Consider the following 23,703-nt stretch of genomic DNA (forward strand, 5'->3'; position numbering starts at 1 on the left):
GATCGGTTATAATATTAAAATTGTTATTGCTACTGATCAATAAAAACCAGGTATAAATTCAGATATTAACACTTAATTAATAACGCAAACAAACACAGGCAAAACGGGAATAGTCAAGCCACAGATATCTACTGACGCTCCTACTAACACATATACTAACGCACAACCACAAGTGCCACCACATATTGCAGCTCAATCAACAACATATCGATGAAAAAACAGCGCTTATAGTAGGTGGAGTTGCGGCTGGTTTACTCATGATTTGGTTAAATAGTTCTTTGCAGATACGTACAACAGCCCAGCAATTGCTACGATCAGTGCCCACAAGTTTTGACTAAGCCAAGTGGTGGTCTTTGCTAATAAATTCAAGAGCCAGGAAACAATACTCCCTATTATACCGGGAAGTGCAGACGCGACTTTCCCAGTGAACTTTCCCAGTGCTTCTCCTAATGCTTTTAAATACTTTTTTTATCCACTCTTTTATACCATTTTTATCACTAGGTGGTGTGCCACCTCCTGTACCGCCTGTACCACCGGTTAACGTGAGAGTCAAAGTCGATATAATAAATCCCAATGCGGTTAAAATACTGGCAATGGTTATCCCCTGTTCTCTGAACAACGTTTTAATTTTATCGGCCAGTGTAGTGTCATCTTTGAAGACTTAATCAATAGTTTTTCGAATTCGACTGATTTGTGAACGAAGTGCCTTTCTATTACTCAAAGCTGCATTGCCTTGTCGAGGCCACGTAATTCCTTAATACTGAACTCTGAGGATGGTACCTGTAACATGGAATTATCGTAGTAGGTATCCAAATTTTTGGAGTCCGTCCGAGGCCAGCTTCGAGCTTTCTTCCAAATTATCTATATCTATGTTACCGAGTTCAGTACGCACAGACTGAAGAACCTTAGTATTATTTGCAGAAAGTTTTCTCATGAGTAGTCTACAAAACCTAATTCATCACGAACAGTGTTGATGCCATGTTTAGCGGCTATCGTAGACAAGGCTAGGGACTTACGAGTACGAGAATTCATAAGATCAGTATCCGGAGAGCCACGCAGTCGCAATATTCCTTTACTATCTATCGTAAACTTTGAATAGTCACGGACAATAGGAGTTTCTTTTAAGGCATTGTAATAATCATGTACGGTTTATTGTAAAGGTTCATCGTTAAGATTCATAAAGCTGGTACCCTCTTCGATTGTACTCGGATTATCAAAGTTATCTAGATTTAAATCATCCATTTTTATATTAAACATAAGGATATATAATTTCAATATAACAATGTCTTCCCAATACGGACGCAAGTTAAACCCACAACGTAGACTTCAGGATCCATTAGGGGTCAAAGCAATTCGCTATATAACTAATAACCCGAGTACCATTGATCAGAATCAAACACTTCTGGTTCGCTTTCCTAATCTCGATGCACACCATGTGTTAGTTCCGGGAACTGCACGACTATCATTTACAATAAGTTTGAATTCTACCGACGCTAGCAGAGAGCTCATTCAGAACATAGGTCGTGCGATTGTTAAGAAAATCATGATTACAATTAGCGGCAATGAAGTTTTGAGTATTGACGACAGTGATGTATATTTCTGATACATGGATCTCTGGAGAACAGCTAAAGAATGGGAAAACTTACAAGGTATTTGTAATCAGAACACATTGAGACTGGGTGTGGGTGCTGATAGTGGCGATAATACCGTCGTAGAATATAAGGCTGTTGCTGATGCATTAGTTAACCGATTCTATATTCCACTAGACTTTGAATTACTAGATAGTCACATACCCTTCTATCAAGCATCCCTAGGCGATAGGTTAGAATACGAACTCACTTTTAATGACTACAGCAGAGTAATCAAAGCTGCTGAAGATGGTACTAGCTATTCTATTAACAATATCTCACTGGAGTATGATATGATAACAGATCCTGAATTAGCCACACAAATTCGCAACTAGTATACCGGAAGTTAAACCATTTTGTACAATCGCCTGCTTCGCACCGAAAGATCATCAGGAACAAAAGAGATATGACGTGGAATATCAATCTAAACGTTCCCGCTAGATAGTTGAAGGCTATTTTGATGTTGTTGGAGGACCCCTCTGATGCATTTGCAAGAGATACCGAGAAGTTCTACAACCCCAAGATTACAAAAGTAGAATTGACAATCGAGGGCGTGCCTAATCAACTATATAGTCAAGGCATGCGAGCATATCAAAAGTGGGATGAGATTAAAAAACTCTCTCTGGGATGTGTCTATGGCTGAATTCCTTACCACGAAGTATGCGTTATGGCTCGACATGTGAACCACGGAAGATGACCAACTACACAGCAGTGACCGGAGAATAGAAAATGCTAGCGAGGGTGTTACTATACAGATAACGAAGCTCCAGGAAGCGGCTGGTAAATTAAATTTATATTTGTACGTGATTATGGACGCGCAACTCAACATACAGAATGGAAGATTCCTGCAAGAGATCTATTAATAATCTTTTACCTAAAGAACCACACTGCACTTTCATCTGCGGGCAAATGGGTTGTGGAAAATCAGCTTTTTTTCTAGATATTATCAAAAGTCATTATCGATATGTTTTCGACCATATTATTATTCTGTGCCCGACTATAAACGTTATCGAGAGATGGGGTAATGAATGATCCCGGGGTGCACAGATTTGATCTGGGCGATCGTTTACAAGACTGTTTATGAGTATGTCATGAAAAATACAAAGGAGATTGCAGTGCGAGTAAAGATCTTACCTAAAAAGAAAGACATGCTTTCATATTTAGCATTCTCCGGTCGTCATGCTCAGCATAGCGTTTGGGTACTTACTCAAAAATACAACTCTGTCCTGAAAGATCTCAGGGAGCAGACCAAATGGGTAGCCCTGTTTCATTGAAAAGACTGAGATTCATTTGAGGAATGTCTACGTGAAAATGATGTTATATATACCAAGCCCGAACGAGATAAAGTCAGAAAACTGTTAGCGGAAATGAAGCATTGTAAACTCGAATTAAAAACTGATCAACCAGCTGCTTATGCAATTGCATAGAAAAAAAATAGCAAAAAAACAAACTGCTAAGCAAAATTATAGCAACTGCTCAGCAAAAATATGGCCAAAATATAGCAAAAATAGCAACTGCTGAGCAATAATATAGCAAAAATATAGCAAAAATAGCAATTGCTAAGCAAAATTATAGCAACTGCTAAGCAAAAATATAGCAAATTTTAGCAAATATAGCAAAAATATAACAAAAATACGATAAATTGAACATTAGCGGTTATTATGTAATAATGTGGTTTGAAATCCTCATTATTTCGCAACAGTTTATTATTTCGGGGCTGTATTGGATATGCCATATTCCATTATGTTAGACTTAAATATCTCCTTAGGTATTACATTATGGAATGCGATGAACTCATCGAACAAATGCTCAAAGAACCTGATCAACATACAGAAGTAGTTACAGATAAATCTTTAGATAAACATAGAGAAAGACTCCCTGCTTTGGTAGCCGGTGGAAAATGTTCCCAATATTTTGGGGAAAATTATACCATCGAAAAAATTGATAACTTGACCGATGAAGAAATTAAAAAACTGTACTCACGTTACGAGTCTGGGAGCTACCATGACTAAAACAATAGGTTCGGCTACACAGTCGTAGCTAGTATGTTTCTTCCTATCCTGGCAGAACATCGTCCGTATTTATGCGAATCTCTTGAGAAAGACCCATTCATCGAACATGCTATAAGCACAGTAAGCTGTGAGTTTTATCAAAGATATGGAATGTTCTAAGCTGTGGTAACCACTGCTTTAATAATTACGGCTAGGTATTGTCAATTTAAACATAAGTGCCCACTTCCTAATAATGGAGACTCAAGTGACACCACAGATCGAAGCAGCCCAGTCACAATGGGCCAGGCGCAGAATATTAAGATTAGATTTTATTTATGAAGAACTGCATAAGCAAGGACATTCAATTAAAACATTTAAGGATGTTGAATCTGCCATGCACGAATACTTCCTTGTTTATGGAAAGAAACTTGACCCAATACAGAAACCAACAATAAGTCAGTTTTATACACATACAGAAAATTTATAGCTTTGGGATTGTCCACCGTGGCTATTTTTAGCTATGTTCTATTGCGTATCAACCATTAATAATAACCCTGACTGCTAATCTATAAATAGCACTGACTGGTTGTTCAGCTATGTCGTGATGACTGTTGTCTATTTTTAGCTACACATAAGCTATGAGCTATGTCGCGATTACAGCTCACCAGTGGACTCACCAGTGGAGATGTGATTTACCTTTTAGACAAATGATATATGTGTATAACCATGAATCTGTGCAGATATACACTCATTGGGAAATCGATTCAATGTCAGCAGCCATGTGTGGTTGTTAACTGTGGGACCCATTCTTATTATTTCAGACAGGGATATTAAAGTTACTTTTGTTCTGTATGTGGGATTGGGGTCAAAGGTAGTTACTGTTTATGTAAGAGTCATGGTGCTGATAGGGTCAGGAAGGAGATTATTTACACTAGGAAGAGAGATTACATCAATGAGAGGAATAGGTTGGGGAGAATACATATCTATATATGAAAAACAACCAATTAGACATTTGAATCATTTTGTATATACGATTAAATCACAATGGTTTTTGTCAGAGAGTTGAAGGTTTTGGCAAAACAACGTGGTCTACATGGATATTCTCGAATGAGAAAAGCTGAATTGATTGATTTACTCGGTTTAGAATACAACAAACCCCAGACTGTTAGAGAACTCAAAGCTGAAGCAAAAAAAAAGTGGGCTGAGAGGTTATTCTCGAATGAGAAAAGCTGATTTGATCGCTTTACTAGATAATAATAAATCAGTTGGTGATGTTGTTGATAATAATGAGTTTAAATTTCTTCCCACAGCCGGGGTTGGTAAATATCTAAGAGGTTGGAAGATGATGTTAATGATGTTAAGCCCATTGTATTGAGGAAAATTAACAAGGAGTTAGATGATTTAAATAGTATAAAATACCAGCTGACGATTAAAATGTCATTGAGTAAAAGTAATGCAGACGATAGCATTGAATATACCGAACATTATTTCCAGAGGCAATCAAGAAGTTATAACCGAATCTGATACTATAGGCACATCATTAGATACATCAATTCAGAGGATACAAGAAACTTTAGAACGCTGGACTAATAGAGGTTCGGTTTGGGCTGTGGATAAAATCGATAGTTTATATTTAGATATAGCAAATTATATGCTTTTCAAAGGTGGATCTTATATAGATTTACCCCCGTATTATAAAAAGAAAAAAGCCATAATTAATGTAAAAAATAAAGGCGATGACTGTTTCAGAATGATGATAAGATCTGCATTGTTCCCCGTAGACAAAAATCCGGATAGGTCTTCTAGCTATCCCCGAAACGATGGACGAAACCTTGATGGTATAGACGAACCCACACCAATCTCACAAATTGATAAGGCGGAAAAGCAAAATAATTTAGCTATAAATGTTTTTGGACATTCTTCTAAAGGAACTGTTGTACACAGGATAAGCTCCGCTCTGGAACATATTCCTAGAATCAAATCATTTCTCGATCGAAAAAGATGGTAGATATCATTATACGTGGATAAAGAGTGAAAGCAGGCTAGTGTGCGATCAAACAAAACATGCAGGAAAGAAATATTTCTGTGAAAGGTGCCTGCATGGGTACAGCAGACAAGATCCATTAGAAGTGCATAAAGAAGACTGCAGAGGTGTTGGACAGACTGCTATCAGGATTGATATGCCTAAAGAGGGAAAAAATATATTAAAATTTGAACATTATTGTAATCAAATGCCAGTACCGTACGTAATTAACGCTGACTTCGAAGCACTTATCAAACGTACAGAAAATACCCAACACAATACTGAATGTAGTTTTACGTATAAAACTCAAGAACATATTCCTTGTGGGTTTGGATATATAGTTGTAAGGTATGATGGGAAAACAAACCCGCCCGTGATTTACAGAGGTCCTGATGCAGCGGGAAGTTCCTAGAATATCTACAAAATGAAGAGAGAACAATCAGGGAAAACACATGTGTATGATGAGAGATGATTGGAGGGCCTATAAGAAGTCAACGAGTTGTCATGTTTGTAATAAACCCCTGAATGGGGATTCTGTAAGAGATCATTCCAATGTCACGTGTAATTATCGGGGAGCCAACGAGTGTAACTTGAAATTCTCAAACAATACACATCCCTGTTGTGCCGTTTCACAACCTTAGAGGATATGATTCTCATCTCATCATGTAAGCTATCACAAAGACCTACGGCGGCTTAACGTGTATTCCTAATAATATGGAAAAATACATATCATTCCCACTGACTAAAGCTATACATTATACGGACAAGGATGGGAAAGCCAGAATAAAGCAAAGTAATGGGCTACAGTTTCTGTTATCTTCCCTGGACAATTTAGCTAATGCGAACAATCCTGATGACTTTGCAATAACAAATCAATGTACCAATCGGATAACACGTCATTTGTTGTTGAGAAAAGGTGTATGTCCTTACGAATATGGGGATGATTGGTCTAAATTCGACGAAACTAAACTACCACCCCTTGAATCATTCTATAGTAACTTAACAGAATCTAAAATAACCAATGCCGATTATGAACATGCTCTGACGGTGTGGGATAAATTAGGTTGTAAGAATTTAGGCAATTATCACGATCTGTACTTAAAAACTGATGTACTGTTACTCGCTGATATATTGGAGATATTTAGAAAGACATGTTTAAAAGTATACGGCGTAGACCCAGCATGGTACTATTCCAGTCGCGGACTATTGTGGGATGCATTTTTGAAGAAGACCGGTGTAGAACTAACACTACTCACCGATAACGATATACACTTGTTTATTGAGAAAGGATTAAGAGGTTGTACATCGATGGTAGCAAAAAGGTATTCTGAGGCTAATGTGAATGATCTCGAAGTGAATGATATCCATGAGGTTGATGTGAATAAAGGGTACATATCCAACAGAGTTACATAAAGACCATAACAGTTATCCGCTAGCTCCTGAAAGATTAATGGTGAATAAAGATTGGATGTCGGAATATCAACACTCCTTGATGGGTAATACTAGTTTAGCTATCGTAGAAAAACTCATAGACAAAATATATAGTTCACTACAGAAACCGCCAGTTATATCTATCGTTAGCTATGAAACTAAAGAAAATACAAAAAGTTCTAAAGTTTGATCAAAGCCTTTGGAAGGAGTCTTATATAAGGCTGAACACAGATTTAAGAAAGATAGCTGTAAGCGATTTTGAAAAGAATCTCTATAAGCTCGTGAATAACTCAGTATTTGGTAAAACTATTGAGAATCGAAGGAAGCGTGTTGATGTTAAATTAGTCAAGTCTAATGAGGAAGAAAGACTCAGGAAACTTATAGCCAACGGCTTTTAACAGAAGCAATATATTTGATAACGACTTAGCTGCACTACATATGCAGAAGAGTAATATAAAATTCAACAGTCCGGTGTACGTTGGTATGAGTATTCTTGACTTGTCAAAACACTTAAGTTCGTTGTAATAAAAGTCATACATTAAGAAGCAATACAGTGAAAGATGCGAGGTGTTATATACCAACACAGATTCTTTGTTGATGGAAATACAAACCGAGGATGTGTATAAAGATATGGCAGAAAAAATAGATATGTACGACATGAGCGATTACCCAAAAGATAATCCACAGCACAGCAAAGTAAATAAAAGGGTGTAAGGTAAGATGAAGGATGAATGTGCTGGGACCCCTATTGCGGAGTATGTCAGATTAAGACATTAAGATGTATTCGATAAAGAAGTCTGATAATGGGGAGATAAAAAATGCTAAGGGTGTTAAGAAGTATGTGGTCAAAAAGCATATCAAACACGAACAGTATAAAGAAGCATCATTCAATGGTAGAACATTCAAACATGAGATGAACTCTTTAAGAAGTTACAATCACCGGATATATGGATTAAGAATGAACAAGACATCATTATCCCCCTTAGATACAAAGAGATGGATTGATAAGGATGGTGTAACTACCTATGCTTATGGTTACTTATGGCGGTAATACTGTATCGTTGGGAACTATAAGCAACTTTTCTCGTACAAATGCCCTGCCCGGTCCATCTTTAAGGTAATAAAGAATAGGCCCTCCTTCTTTCATAACCAATCGACTAATGTTATATATCTTAAGACACCAAATCGGATCGGTTGCACGACGTAGGCCTCCTTCGAGTTCACCGGGCTGGTATAAATATCTTACCCTTTTTGTTCTTTGCCTCTCCGAGGTGCTGAAGATTTGGAAGTCATGGATTTCATTTTAATCGCATCGGAGGTTTTCTTTCCGATTAATCTCGTTACTTCATTATAAAGCGCTGATACAACAGCTGATAATCCTGTCACCCATTCGGTTCATCTTAATCGTTCCGATTTCATTTTAATCCCATACTGACAGCCAAACAAACGTTCTGCTAATGTCCGGTTACATCTTTCAACGATAGCTTGACTACGGTGGGCCTCTTTTTCACCACACCTGATTTCGACATCGTGCTTTGTTAACAGTTTAGTTATTGATCCCATAAACCAGAATCTACTTGAAATAGCTTAGGCGATTTTAGTGGTCCGCGTTTATATATGCGGCTAAGTGCATTAGCTACTTCTGTTGAATCTTTTAATGGCTCAGCCTCTTTGTATCGACTAGCCACATCCACTATGGTTAAAGCGTATTTATACATTTTGCGTCTTTCTTTTTCTTGGGGAAGAAACAAGAGGTCAGCCTGATGAACTTCATTCGTTGTAAAAATATCAAACTTCTTCCCCGGTATATAACGCAGTGCCAGTAAGTATATTTGCCACATCGCTTGTTTCTTTAACCAATCCTTGGCCACATCTTTAGATACCTTAGTTGCAGTGGCTAATTTTTGTATTGCTCCTATACCTTTGCAATATCCTCGTGGGCTATAGTAAATTCTATTCATTATTAATAAATATTGATGTTTCTTTTAATACGAGTCATGACGATCTTTGATGCGCATCATCATTTTGACATAAAAAATTCCATCTGTAGTAGCGGTATAGGTATATAAATCTGGCTCCAGTGGAAGTGAGCCAGAATCACCATTACCTATACTACTGAACCAGAAATTATTGTAAGCGTTCCCCAGTGAGAGTTTTTCAAAGTCACCTATACATAGGTTACAAACGTATACACCAGCGTGCCCTAGGCACTATAAGTTGTGGATATCAACTTCTTTATTACTGTAAAAAAGCTTTTTACGGTATTAAAGAAGTTGTTATCCTTAGATTGCGTCAACGTTGTCATCCGCCAACTTCAAAGTAATGCTTATCAAACAATTCAACTGATTACAACTTGTTGCAAGATAAATGGTATGTGACGGCCACTCTTATGTAATCTGTATTTCATACAACCTTTAATGTTATCATATGTGCTTGAGATAAAGTAATACTACAACTACTTCTCAAAGCACGTCGTCTAGCAATCTACCATGTTTCTCAGTGTGTATGCACGATATTGATAAAATGACACAGTTTGATGATGGAAGCTTAACACTTGTCAGTCATCAATTAACATCAACATTCTCATATTCCATTTTTATAGAAATAGAAACTTTTCAATATTGTGGAATAATTTCTAAAATACTTGAAGATTAATATCGTTTTCCTGAAGAAATCCATAAGGGGACAGACGTGTCCTCGAGAAACTAATTTCCTAGGTTGGAGTCAAGAGAAGGGAACATCTGACCTCAATTCGAGGGGGAAAAGTCTGGCCAGGCTTGGTTGAGAACTGGCCTGGGTCAAACTTTCCCTGAGGAAGATTTGTTTGTTTGTTGTTTAACACCGCACTCTACAATATTCCAGCTATATGACGTCGGTTTGTAAATAATCGAATCTGGCCCACACATCCAGTGATTGACATCGTGGCATCGATTTTCGCAATTGAGATGCATCAACCAATTGAACAAGTCTGACCACCCGACCCCATTAGTCGCCTCTTGCAACCAGCTCAGTCGCCTCTTATGACAAGCATGCTGAAATTGACCAAGACTGGAACTTCACTTGTGAAGAACTGGCCAGGAGGATATTTCGGTCTGTTACACTGGTACACTTCTCTAAAAAAACGACAAGTTGCCAAACCTCCAAAGAGTCCGCATTCCAGACATTCAAGTGAAGCCTACTATTCCAGCCCCTGAAGCATCGCTTACAAGATCTGGACGACCTGTCCGATCACCAAACTACCTGAAATACTATGAAACTAGTTAACCCTTTTTGCAGATGGTCACGTCACGCTAGGTAAAATATGTAGGCTGGATGACGTCACTCATGACCGTTTTGTTATGTATTAATGCATCACTGTGATCACGACAATAGACATTCGATGCTAAAATGGTGCATTTTAGGTTGTGTGTAACAACTGATTACAACAAAGTAGACACAATTTGTGGATATCAACTTCTTTATTACTGTGAAAAAGCTTTTTACAGTATTAAAGAAGTTGTTATCCTTAGATTACGTCAACGTTGTCATCCGCCAACTTCAAAGTAATGCCTATCAAACAATTCAACTGATTACAACTTGTTGCAAGATAAATGGTATGTGACGGCCACTCTTATGTAATCTGTATTTCATACAACCTTTAATGTTTTCATATGTGTTTAAGATAAAGTAATACTACAACTATTTTGGGTCACAGATGTTTGATGTTGTATTTATATATCTACCGTAGTTATCAATAATCAACATGAAGTGCTGCCTATTCGATGCTTAAATGCGTATTGTGTCTACGAGTCTACATTGTCATCAAATATTTGTATATTCTTGCCTAGCCATCATATCATTTGAAACACTTTCTGTAAGACTAATTCAACCTTGGTTACTTTGGATGGTCACAGTGTGGTTCCACAACATTTGACTGCACTTGATTAACACTGTCTCACAATGCTTATTTATGCAATTGAATCAAAGAGGCTTTATTGAAGAGAAACATGTTATGTCAAATGAAACACATATTGTTTTGTTTATCTTCTGTTTTTAGGTCACCGATTGACTTTGAATCAAAACAAGTAAGATCCATACCTATTTATCTATCTACTATTGTCATTTTCATACAGTTCTCGATTTGACTGAGCATAATGTGTGTACCGACAATGTCTATCACTGCATATCTATCTTCATTTTTGCAAATATATCTCCTTATTACATTCACGAACCCTTATATTTATATACTATATTATATTATAATCCATTTCGAACATTAGCCAAAACAGACTGCATAGCAAGTAAATTGTTTCCTTGAAAAAAAAACCCACAGGAACATATGGTACAAAAAGGGAATTGCATCGGATATCATTTTGGTCACTGATGGGTCAGTTTGGAAATGTCACCCACGTCTACAATAGAACTTTTTGAAAGCTTAACTGAGGCCTTAAATATTCGAGGATGTCGTATGATAAAAGAGCATGCCCGATTGTACCTAATAGGTTGTGAAATGTAGACACTGAAGGCTGGCCCTGCGGGAATATTGCTCGACATAAAGGAAAGGTTGACTATTGGAAAGTTCCATGTCAACCCTCTTGTCTTACAGTCTTGTGGAAAATCTGTATTTAAATATGAAACAGACGAGGCGGTCTCACAGGTCTCCTTTAAAATCAGTTGATGGGAACTGACTATTTGATGCTTAAGTAAGTCTTAGTCTGTTTCTTTTGTTATCTCCTAGAAAGAGGAAAGGACCTCCATGCCATAACTTTACCATTTAGAAATGAATGCACACCTTTGTTCAGAGGTTGCGAACTATTTTGCATTTTCCAGGTTGGCACTGGATATGGTTCCTCAGTTGTGTCTTTGATTGGTGAAGATTATCATTGATATTGCTGTTGGATGAGTGAGGTCATCTATATATCTGATACTTCTTTGAGTTAATTAGTAAGCTGTATTTTGACTTTGTCACTTTCAGTGTGGGTGTGTAAGTCTTGCAACACTTTTTGTGATAATGCATTTGACCGATGCAGTTCATGTGGATCTCAAAAAGAAGCTAATGTGCCCAAGAAGAAACTTTTAACAAGTAAGAATTTCATTTCTCTCATACATGAAAACATTATGCAATCATAAACAACTGAACAGTAATAATGCAGTAACATATTCATAGATGCTCATCAGCACTGGCATCAACAATAAGCTTCAAAATTTGCAGGGGACTGATCATTGATATATTAACGTGTTTAGGATAGGGTCTTTCGACCACCCTTCCTATTTTATGTAAAATATTGTCATGCCACACCACCCCTCAAGTAACATAATTTTCATAATAAATGACCAGTCACTAACAGAATGTCAATGAAATTGTAATACCCTTATGTATCTACGAATGGAAATGTATTTTGTATCAAGGTATTAACATAAAAGCAATATGTCCGCACCTTTTTTAAAAACAACATTCGTTTGTTAGACATGATGAACGTGATGAAAAAATATATGTTATGATTTTTGTTATTAAATTGCATGTTTTAGTCTGTCTTCAACTAGTGTGATAAAAATCACAGCCAGGAATATATCATACACCTTCTAATCAGAATCCGTTGTGAGCTCTTTAAACGTCTGTGAAGTACAACATGCACATTAACATTTTGTAGTAATCACGTGTCTCCTCCCATGTGGTTCATTTGTTAATAAATTGTATTTATATAATATGCGTTACCATTAATTCCTTTGTTCAAAGCTGGAGGGCCACCATCATTTAGTATTATTCATGTTCACATTTTGACCCGTTTGGCATCTCTTCCGTTCACGTGTGTGTTATGGATGTGAATCGCCCAATGAAAATAACAATTGTGAAATGACTAGCAATCAGGGGTTAAAATTGTCAAGTGGGTGGTCATAAAATACTAAATACTTGTAGGATCATCATATTAAGATATTGTCGTCACCTTGTGTCTCATCCCATGCGGTACATTTGTTGATATTTGTTTTATATAATATGCGTTACCTTTCAGGTCCTTTTTTCAAATTTGGAGTGCCACCAGGTGAATATATGCCCAGTCATTTCATTTAATTCATGTTCACATTTTGTCATTTCTGGCATCTTTTTTGTACACATGAATGTAAATCGCCCTATGAAAACATACAATTTTGATATGAATATAGTTTCCAAATAGAAATAATTTAGCGGACTTGCATACATTAGCACCGATGGTGCTAACATTGTAAAATTAGGTCAGCGCAATGCAGGGGTTAAACGTGACAAGTGGGTGTTCGTAAAATACTAAACACTTGTAGCATGGATATAATACATAGAAATGTTAGAATATTGGTCACACGTTATGTTCACTACTCTGGGCACATGTTACACTGCGGGGAGGGAGAGTCATGAGACGAGGAGGATAACACACCAAAGACACAAATTGGCAGAGGGACATATATGTTCTTTTGGCTGCATCTCTCTATTTATGATAATGTTATTATGATAACTGGTGCCAACACGATTCTGATGATAATAGTGTCAGTGGCAATAGTTGACACTACCGTGAATCGGTTATCATAGCAAAGGTAAGTGAGAGGCCATAAAAGACGTGTACTTACTCTGCTGAAAACCCGACTGGCGCCTTCCTGGGATCCCGGGATCCCGGCTCGCTCATTGGCTGGGAGCTTCTCAGGTCCTCTAACTTCCCTGACATGGGATGCAGCACTGGGGATGCTTCGGCTTGCCTGTCTGGCATGACCGACCACCACGCTCCCCTCCATTTACATGAGCCCCTTATTCTTCCTTGGTCAATATCTGGGATCTTTCTTGGCTGATGAGCTTTTCTCCCATCTTTCTATCCACACTTGACTCACGAGACTCTTAGGGATACGCGGATTCTTCGTATGATTTTTTTTCCAAATGGGTCCTCTCTTTCCGTCCTGTAAACATACCGGGCTGACCTGCCTTTGTCTTGATGCCCAGTAAATATACTGTTCCGACTGAAGAGCCCATAGTCTGGGCGACGAGAGCAGCGACGTCCCTGATCTGGTGGGGGATGCCTCAGATGAGGTGAGTTGGTTTCAATGAGTAAACGGTTCCAGGGGATTGCTTGTAGTCCCTTGACCTGCCACCGTTCGAAACCCTCCACGATGGCATTGACACTGAAGTATGTGTGCGGGAAGTCAGGAAGCTAGGCTGCTACTTTGGCATCCTGCCCTTAGAGGCTATGGACGTGGACCACCTGGTAGGTGGTCTAGCGGCTCTCCATCTAAATTCCGTGGCCATGTACATCTGAACCGTACGGGTCCTTGTTTTGATCCTCGCAGGTGGAGGACGATGATCTGGTCTAGGGCTGAAATTTTAGGACCTTCCACAACACTTCTTCTTGTCGATCCCAAGTGTGAGAATGGGTGGTCCTGTCCAGCCCTACGTCTCCCAGTTCTCGAAGTTTGGGGATGAGGTGAGTAAATCCATCATTTCCCAAGCTGGGTATGGTTAAACTTGGGGGCGTGTTTTGGATGGATTCTGGTGGCAGTTTTCCATGAGGGATTGGACTCAAATTGTTGTGGGTAGGTGGCCGGGTCGCAGAATACCGCGACTGCTCTCACCAGCTCCACTGGAGTTTGCTCAGAGGTGATATATGAAATCTCCCACAGCGAGGCCATGGCGTCGTCCTAGGACATCTCGGCAGGTTCGGTCTAGATGAAAATGAGAATCTATTGCTTCCGGTAGGCCGTGTGGCTGATTCCATTCGGCCTCCGTGTCCGACTTTTCTTCGTAACTGATGGATAGGGACCTGGTAATCTGCAGCTGCTTCCGTTTCAGTATTTGACCTTCATTGCTCTCTAATGTGCTCATCTGCAGGCAAACCCGCTCCCCAACGGCTTCCAAAAATCTCCGGAATTCCTCACACTGTGGATTATCCGACTCCGCGAGCAGAGCCACCAACACTCCAATGAGCCAGACAGGCTACGGAGTTGGACGGCACCAACTGGAACTGGCCTGGCGCCGGCCACCCCTGGCTCCGTCACATCCCTTTAAGGTTTTCTGAGGCCTCAGGAGACAGCTTACAGTCTCCTGGCACTCTACTGCTCGCATCTGCTCTTTTCTGCAAATCTTCTAAGGTTGCTCCGGGACCAACAATCATCCTGGTGAGGCAAAGCAGCGCCTGGACCCTGTCCTGGGCCATCTCCCGGGTCACTGGCTTGTTTCCTTCAGAGAAGTATACGGGCAAGTGGGCCTGCAGGACATGTATTTTCAATTTTCTGGACCCGGTGGTGCACCCTGTTTTGGGGCACATAGATTTTTAGTCCCCTTTTTCCCGGTGCAATCGCTGGGAAGCAGCAGGGAGGCTGGGTCTGTGGGACTCCCTGCCCTGGTCCTCTTTGCGAGATCTCCGGACCGGGGCTCTTGACGACGGGGAACCTCCTCAGGGAAAAGAATGCTTTCTCTGTACTGTCCGGTTACAGGAGGCGGAGCGTCTCCTGCAGGGAGACCATCTTTTCGTAGCTTGACGGCTCCTCTTTCTGCACGACTCGGCCCCGACCTGGACATAGGTGATGTTCAGCATTACACGCCGTTGAATCTTTCTTGTCGTCCCCCTCGACACTTGGGAAGAGCTCTAGTGTTCACAAGGGTGAAGAAATCAGATGTTTCTATGACACAAGATTACTTATATTGACAGAAACGCAGTGGTAAAGTCAACATTTCTGCAGTTCTGACACTGAAAACGGACATGAACATATTTGAAATGTATGATTTAGAAACATAAGAGGTTATTTTATATTCAATTTCATTGTGTTGTTGTATGTAACGTAAAAGATCGAAGCTTTGTATAACAGTAATCGATAACATTTATATTTATTTTTGTGAACAAAACACAAAAGATATCTGGAAAATTTATCCTGTGTTCGGGTGTTCAGACCAGAGTCTGGTCAAGACTAGATTATGTACAGACCGCTTCATATAGCTGGAATATTGCTGAGTACGGCGTTAAACAACAAACCCACAAACCTTTGTAAATGTTTTTTCAACCCCTGACCTGGTTTTAATACTGACTCTAAGTAATCCCAAGGTATCTGGGACTTGCAAGAAAGAAGAAATCAGATGTTTCTATGACACAACAATACCAATATTGACAGTAACGCAGTGTTAAAGTAAAACATTCTGCAGTTTTGACCCTGATTTGATAAAGAAACGGACATGAACATATTTGAATTGTATGAGTAAGATATATACGAGGTTATTTTATATTTTATTTCATTGTGTTGTTGTATGTAACGCAACAGATCGAAGCTTTGTATAAAAGTAATCGATAACATTTATATTTATTTTTGTTAATAAAACACAAAAGATATCTGAAAGATTTATCCTAAACCTATTTTCGTTTTGAAAAAACTGAAAAGAAAATCTGTCATCGTGATTTATTGTACATTGTAATGTAACAGTGATGAAAACATTCTTTCAAAACTGGCTACATCTGAATCTGAGATGTTTTTATCTTGCAAGCACCAGCTTCACAACAAGTTCCAGGTAACTCCAATATCCCACCTGCAGGTAATTATTTATAATTATTTGATATGGATACTAAAAGTTCTTTATATAACTACTTATGATACTTATTCTGCGTAAAATTAATTTGGTCATGATTTGAATAGTGATGGAAATGTCATATAATTTTGAGCATGTTGTCTTTCCTGTCACCTGCTCCAAAACCAATGTTAACAAGTGCAAGGAAGTTTCCTTTTTGGTAACTATTTACAAAACAGTTCATCATTATCTTCGTAAAGACCCGTGAAGATCCACGGTAGAATAGGTCTTCAGCAGCCCATGCTTGTAATAAAAGGCGAATATGCTTGTTGTAAACGGCGAGCAATGGGATCGGGTGTTCAGACTCGCTGACTTGGTTGATATATATCATCGATCTTGATTGTGTGGATCGATGCTCATGATATTTATCACTGGATTGTCTGGTCAAGACTAGATTATTTACAGACCGCTTCATATAGCTGGAATATTGCTGAGTACGGCGTTAAACAACAAACCCACAAACCTTTGTAAATGTTTTTTCAACCCCTGACCTGGTTTTAATACTGACTCCAAGTAATCCCAAGGTATCTGGGACTTGCAAGAAAGAAGAAATCAGATGTTTCTATGACACAACAATACCAATATTGACAGTAACGCAGTGTTAAAGTAAAACATTCTGCAGTTTTGACGCCGATTTGATAAAGAAACGGACATGAACATATTTGAATTGTATGAGTAAGATATATATGAGGTTATTTTATATTTTATTTCATTGTGTTGTTGTATGTAACGCAAAAGATCGAAGCTTTGTATAAAAGTAATCGATAACATTTATATTTATTTTTGTTAATAAAACACAAAAGATATCTGAAAGATTTATCCTAAACCTATTTTCGTTTTGAAAAAACTGAAAAGAAAATCTGTCATCGTGATTTATTGTACATTGTAATGTAACAGTGATGAAAACATTCTTTCAAAACTGGCTACATCTGAATCTGAGATGTTTTTATCTTGCAAGCACCAGCTTCACAACAAGTTCCAGGTTACTCCAATATCCCACCTGCAGGTAATTATTTATAATTATTTGATATGGATACTAAAAGTTCTTTATATAACTACTTATGATACTTATTCTGCGTAAAATTAATTTGGTCATGATTTGAATAGTGATGGAAATGTCATATAATTTTGAGCATGTTGTCTTTCCTGTCACCTGCTCCAAAACCAATGTTTACAAGTGCAAGGAAGTTTCCTTTTTGGTAACTATTTACAAAACAGTTCATCATTATCTTCGTAAAGACCCGTGAAGATCCACGGTAGAATAGGTCTTCAGCAGCCCATGCTTGTAATAAAAGGCGAATATGCTTGTTGTAAACGGCGAGCAATGGGATCGGGTGTTCAGACTCGCTGACTTGGTTGATATATATCATCGATCTTGATTGTGTGGATCGATGCTCATGATATTTATCACTGGATTGTCTGGTCAAGACTAGATTATTTACAGACCGCTTCATATAGCTGGAATATTGCTGAGTACGGCGTTAAACAACAAACCCACAAACCTTTGTAAATGTTTTTTCAACCCCTGACCTGGTTTTAATACTGACTCCAAGTAATCCCAAGGTATCTGTGACTTGCAAGAAAGAAGAAATCAGATGTTTCTATGACACAACATTACCAATATTGACAGTAACGCAGTGTTAAAGTAAAACATTCTGCAGTTTTGACGCCGATTTGATAAAGAAACGGACATGAACATATTTGAATTGTATGAGTAAGATATATACGAGGTTATTTTATATTTTATTTCATTGTGTTGTTGTATGTAACGCAAAAGATCGAAGCTTTGTATAAAAGTAATCGATAACATTTATATTTATTTTTGTTAATAAAACACAAAAGATATCTGAAAGATTTATCCTAAACCTATTTTCGTTTTGAAAAAACTGAAAAGAAAATCTGTCATCGTGATTTATTGTACATTGTAATGTAACAGTGATGAAAACATTCTTTCAAAACTGGCTACATCTGAATCTGAGATGTTTTATCTTGCAAGCACCAGCTTCACAACAAGTTCCAGGTTACTCCAACATCCCACCTGCAGGTAATTATTTATAATTATTTGATATGGATACTAAAAGTTCTTTATATAACTACTTATGATACTTATTCTGCGTAAAATTAATTTGGTCATGATTTGAATAGTGATGGAAATGTCATATAATTTTGAGCATGTTGTCTTTCCTGTCACCTGCTCCAAAACCAATGTTAACAAGTGCAAGGAAGTTTCCTTTTTGGTAACTATTTACAAAACAGTTCATCATTATCTTCGTAAAGACCCGTGAAGATCCACGGTAGTATAGGTCTTCAGCAGCCCATGCTTGTAATAAAAGGCGAGTATGCTTGTTGTAAACGGCGAGCAATGGGATCGGGTGTTCAGACCAGAGTCTGGTCAAGACTAGATTATTTACAGACCGCTTCATATAGCTGGAATATTGCTGAGTACGGCGTTAAACAACAAACCCACAAACCTTTGTAAATGTTTTTTCAACCCCTGACCTGGTTTTAATACTGACTCTAAGTAATCCCAAGGTATCTGGGACTTGCAAGAAAGAAGAAATCAGATGTTTCTATGACACAACATTACCAATATTGACAGTAACGCAGTGTTAAAGTAAAACATTCTGCAGTTTTGACGCCGATTTGATAAAGAAACGGACATGAGCATATTTGAATTGTATGAGTAAGATATATACGAGGTTATTTTATATTTTATTTCATTGTGTTGTTGTATGTAACGCAAAAGATCGAAGCTTTGTATAAAAGTAATCGATAACATTTATATTTATTTTTGTTAATAAAACACAAAAGATATCTGAAAGATTTATCCTAAACCTATTTTCGTTTTGAAAAAACTGAAAAGAAAATCTGTCATCGTGATTTATTGTACATTGTAATGTAACAGTGATGAAAACATTCTTTCAAAACTGGCTACATCTGAATCTGAGATGTTTTTATCTTGCAAGCACCAGCTTCACAACAAGTTCCAGGTTACTCCAATATCCCACCTGCAGGTAATTATTTATAATTATTTGATATGGATACTAAAAGTTCTTTATATAACTACTTATGATACTTATTCTGCGTAAAATTAATTTGGTCATGATTTGAATAGTGATGGAAATGTCATATAATTTTGAGCATGTTGTCTTTCCTGTCACCTGCTCCAAAACCAATGTTAACAAGTGCAAGGAAGTTTCCTTTTTGGTAACTATTTACAAAACAGTTCATCATTATCTTCGTAAAGACCCGTGAAGATCCACGGTAGAATAGGTCTTCAGCAGCCCATGCTTGTAATAAAAGGCGAATATGCTTGTTGTAAACGGCGAGCAATGGGATCGGGTGTTCAGACTCGCTGACTTGGTTGATATATATCATCGATCTTGATTGTGTGGATCGATGCTAATGATATTTATCACTGGATTGTCTGGTCAAGACTAGATTATTTACAGACCGCTTCATATAGCTGGAATATTGCTGAGTACGGCGTTAAACAACAAACCCACAAACCTTTGTAAATGTTTTTTCAACCCCTGACCTGGTTTTAATACTGACTCCAAGTAATCCCAAGGTATCTGGGACTTGCAAGAAAGAAGAAATCAGATGTTTCTATGACACAACAATACCAATATTGACAGTAACGCAGTGTTAAAGTAAAACATTCTGCAGTTTTGACGCCGATTTGATAAAGAAACGGACATGAGCATATTTGAATTGTATGAGTAAGATATATACGAGGTTATTTTATATTTTATTTCATTGTGTTGTTGTATGTAACGCAAAAGATCGAAGCTTTGTATAAAAGTAATCGATAACATTTATATTTATTTTTGTTAATAAAACACAAAAGATATCTGAAAGATTTATCCTAAACCTATTTTCGTTTTGAAAAAACTGAAAAGAAAATCTGTCATCGTGATTTATTGTACATTGTAATGTAACAGTGATGAAAACATTCTTTCAAAACTGGCTACATCTGAATCTGAGATGTTTTTATCTTGCAAGCACCAGCTTCACAACAAGTTCCAGGTTACTCCAATATCCCACCTGCAGGTAATTATTTATAATTATTTGATATGGATACTAAAAGTTCTTTATATAACTACTTATGATACTTATTCTGCGTAAAATTATTTTTGTCATGATTTGAATAGTGATGGAAATGTCATATAATTTTGAGCATGTTGTCTTTCCTGTCACCTGCTCCAAAACCAATGTTAACAAGTGCAAGGAAGTTTCCTTTTTGGTAACTATTTACAAAACAGTTCATCATTATCTTCGTAAAGACCCGTGAAGATCCACGGTAGAATAGGTCTTCAGCAGCCCATGCTTGTAATAAAAGGCGAGTATGCTTGTTGTAAACGGCGAGCAATGGGATCGGGTGTTCAGACTCGCTGACTTGGTTGATATATATCATCGATCTTGATTGTGTGGATCGATGCTCATGATAATTATCACTGGATTGTCTGGTCAAGACTAGATTATTTACAGACCGCTTCATATAGCTGGAATATTGCTGAGTGCGGCGTTAAACAACAACCCCACAAACCTTTGTAAATGTTTTTTCAACCCCTGACCTGGTTTTAATACTGACTCCAAGTAATCCCAAGGTGTCTGGTACTTGCAAGAAAGAAGAAATCAGATGTTTCTATGACACAACATTACCAATATTGACAGTAACGCAGTGTTAAAGTAAAACATTCTGCAGCTTTGACGCTGATTTGATAAAGAAACGGACATGAACATATTTGAATTGTATGATTAAGATATATACGAGGTTATTTTATATTTTATTTCATTGTGTTGTTGTATGTAGCGCAAAAGATCGAAGCTTTGTATAAAAGTAATCGATAACATTTATATTTATTTTTGTTAATAAAACACAAAAGATATCTGAAAGATTTATCCTAAACCTATTTTCGTTTTGAAAAAACTGAAAAGAAAATCTGTCATCGTGATTTATTGTACATTGTAATGTAACAGTGATGAAAACATTTTTTCAAAACTGGCTACATCTGAATCTGAGATGTTTTATCTTGCAAGCACCAGCTTCACAACAAGTTCCAGGTTACTCCAACATCCCACCTGCAGGTAATTATTTATAATTATTTGATATGGATACTAAAAGTTCTTTATATAACTACTTATGATACTTATTCTGCGTAAAATTAATTTGGTCATGATTTGAATAGAGATGGAAATGTCATATAATTTTGAGCATGTTGTCTTTCCTGTCACCTGCTCCAAAACCAATGTTAACAAGTGCAAGGAAGTTTCCTTTTTGGTAACTATTTACAAAACAGTTCATCATTATCTTCGTAAAGACCCGTGAAGATCCACGGTAGTATAGGTCTTCAGCAGCCCATGCTTGTAATAAAAGGCGAGTATGCTTGTTGTAAACGGCGAGCAATGGGATCGGGTGTTCAGACCAGAGTCTGGTCAAGACTAGATTATTTACAGACCGCTTCATATAGCTGGAATATTGCTGAGTACGGCGTTAAACAACAAACCCACAAACCTTTGTAAATGTTTTTTCAACCCCTGACCTGGTTTTAATACTGACTCCAAGTAATCCCAAGGTATCTGGGACTTGCAAGAAAGAAGAAATCAGATGTTTCTATGACACAACAATACCAATATTGACAGTAACGCAGTGTTAAAGTAAAACATTCTGCAGTTTTGACCCTGATTTGATAAAGAAACGGACATGAACATATTTGAATTGTATGATTAAGATATATAAGAGATTATTTTAAATTTTATTTCATTGTGTTGTTGTATGTAACGCAAAAGATCGAAGTTTTGTATAATAGTAATCGAAAAACATTTATATTTATTTTTGTGAAATAAAACACAAAAGATATCTGAAAGACTTATCCAAAACGTATGTTTGTTTCATGAAAACTGAAAAGAAAATCTGTCATCGTGATTTATTGTACATTGTAATGTAACAATGATGAAAACATTCTTTCAAAACTGGCTACATCTTGCACTGAGATTTTCTATCTTGCAAACACCAGCTTCAAAACAAGTTTCAAGCGTTGAGTGCATCCTACCCGGGAATTATTCACAATTATTTGATATGGTTGTACCCTATCATCCTTTCCGACAGTTGGCACCCATCATAAACACATGCAAAGGCAAGTCAATTGTTCTCCTGAAAAAAGATAGGAACATACATGTATGGCACATGTAAAAATAGGAAATTTGATCGAACATCATTTTTGTCACTGATGAGTGAAATTTGGAAATGTCCTCCACATGTCTGCCATAAAAGTAACAAGTAGCTTAGCTGAGGCCATGGATGTTATGACCTTGATCAAACAACTTCTGGGCAAGAGTTGTATGACACTCTTTGAAATCTTGGGAGAAAGAGCATGCGCGATTGTACCTTAAAAAAATTTTAACATGTAGACACAAAGACGAAGCGGCCTCACTCACTGGTCTCCTTTATTTCTAGTTCAGGTGGGTAAATCAGAGGAGGGGAATTGGCGATCCGATGGTTATTGTACGATGTCAGATGATCGATATACCTGAAACTTCAGGTCCACTTTTTGACCAAATTACCTTGTTTTGACTTTGTCAATCCGAGCAGAAATTCTGATTCATATATATAAAGAAACAGATCAGTTAGAAGAGGAGAGCAAATGCCTACTTTTTGCCTAAATATCTTACCAGTTTAAACAGATGTTATTAATTTTACATAGGTGTTGTCAGTGAGGAAGTCCAGCATTTCACATATTTTCTCAAGGTATCTGGATCTTGCAAGAAAGAAGAAATCAAATGTTTCTATGACACAACAATATTATTAAAATTGAAAGTAACATAATGTTGAAGAAAACTTTTTTGTTTTGTTTGATATATTGAAAATATATTCATGGTATTTAATTATACCATTATTTCATACACTAGTATTTTATAACACAATTGTATGAATTCATTCATGTTACATCTTACTCATTTTCATTAAAATCAATATAAAACTTTATCTCATGCCTGACTTGATTTAATCCCTTACCCTCTCGAACATGAATGATGTTTCCGTTAGTTCAGTTGCCTTTGCTGTACTACCATAAAATATAA

At 37.3% G+C, this 23,703-nt stretch overlaps 1 protein-coding gene across 24 annotated transcripts in view; it reads left to right on the top strand.

The window, feature by feature from the left end:
• Positions 1-23,703, top strand: part of LOC139474859 (protein mono-ADP-ribosyltransferase PARP15-like) — a 72,444-nt gene that overhangs the window by 29,463 nt on the left and 19,278 nt on the right. For 3 of the 24 annotated variants that reach the window (XM_071258036.1, XM_071258014.1, XM_071258015.1), the window contains exons 2-9: positions 11,110-11,137; positions 12,028-12,135; positions 13,064-13,093; positions 16,540-16,587; positions 17,579-17,626; positions 18,617-18,664; positions 19,587-19,634; positions 20,626-20,673. In XM_071258036.1, the coding sequence (XP_071114137.1) occupies position 11,137; positions 12,028-12,135; positions 13,064-13,093; positions 16,540-16,587; positions 17,579-17,626; positions 18,617-18,664; positions 19,587-19,634; positions 20,626-20,673 (379 nt within the window). In that variant the 5' untranslated portion in view covers positions 11,110-11,136. Of the gene's footprint in view, positions 1-8,818; positions 8,896-11,109; positions 11,138-12,027; positions 12,136-13,063; positions 13,094-16,539; positions 16,588-17,578; positions 17,627-18,616; positions 18,665-19,586; positions 19,635-20,625; positions 20,674-21,663; positions 21,712-23,703 lie in introns of those variants that run through there. The other 21 variants (XM_071258016.1, XM_071258023.1, XM_071258024.1 and 18 more) reach the window with 21 other exon arrangements.

Source organism: Haliotis cracherodii, unplaced genomic scaffold, assembly GCF_022045235.1.
Source record: "Haliotis cracherodii isolate W230 unplaced genomic scaffold, xgHalCrac1.p SCAF_3, whole genome shotgun sequence".
NCBI classification, from domain to species: domain Eukaryota; kingdom Metazoa; phylum Mollusca; class Gastropoda; order Lepetellida; family Haliotidae; genus Haliotis; species Haliotis cracherodii.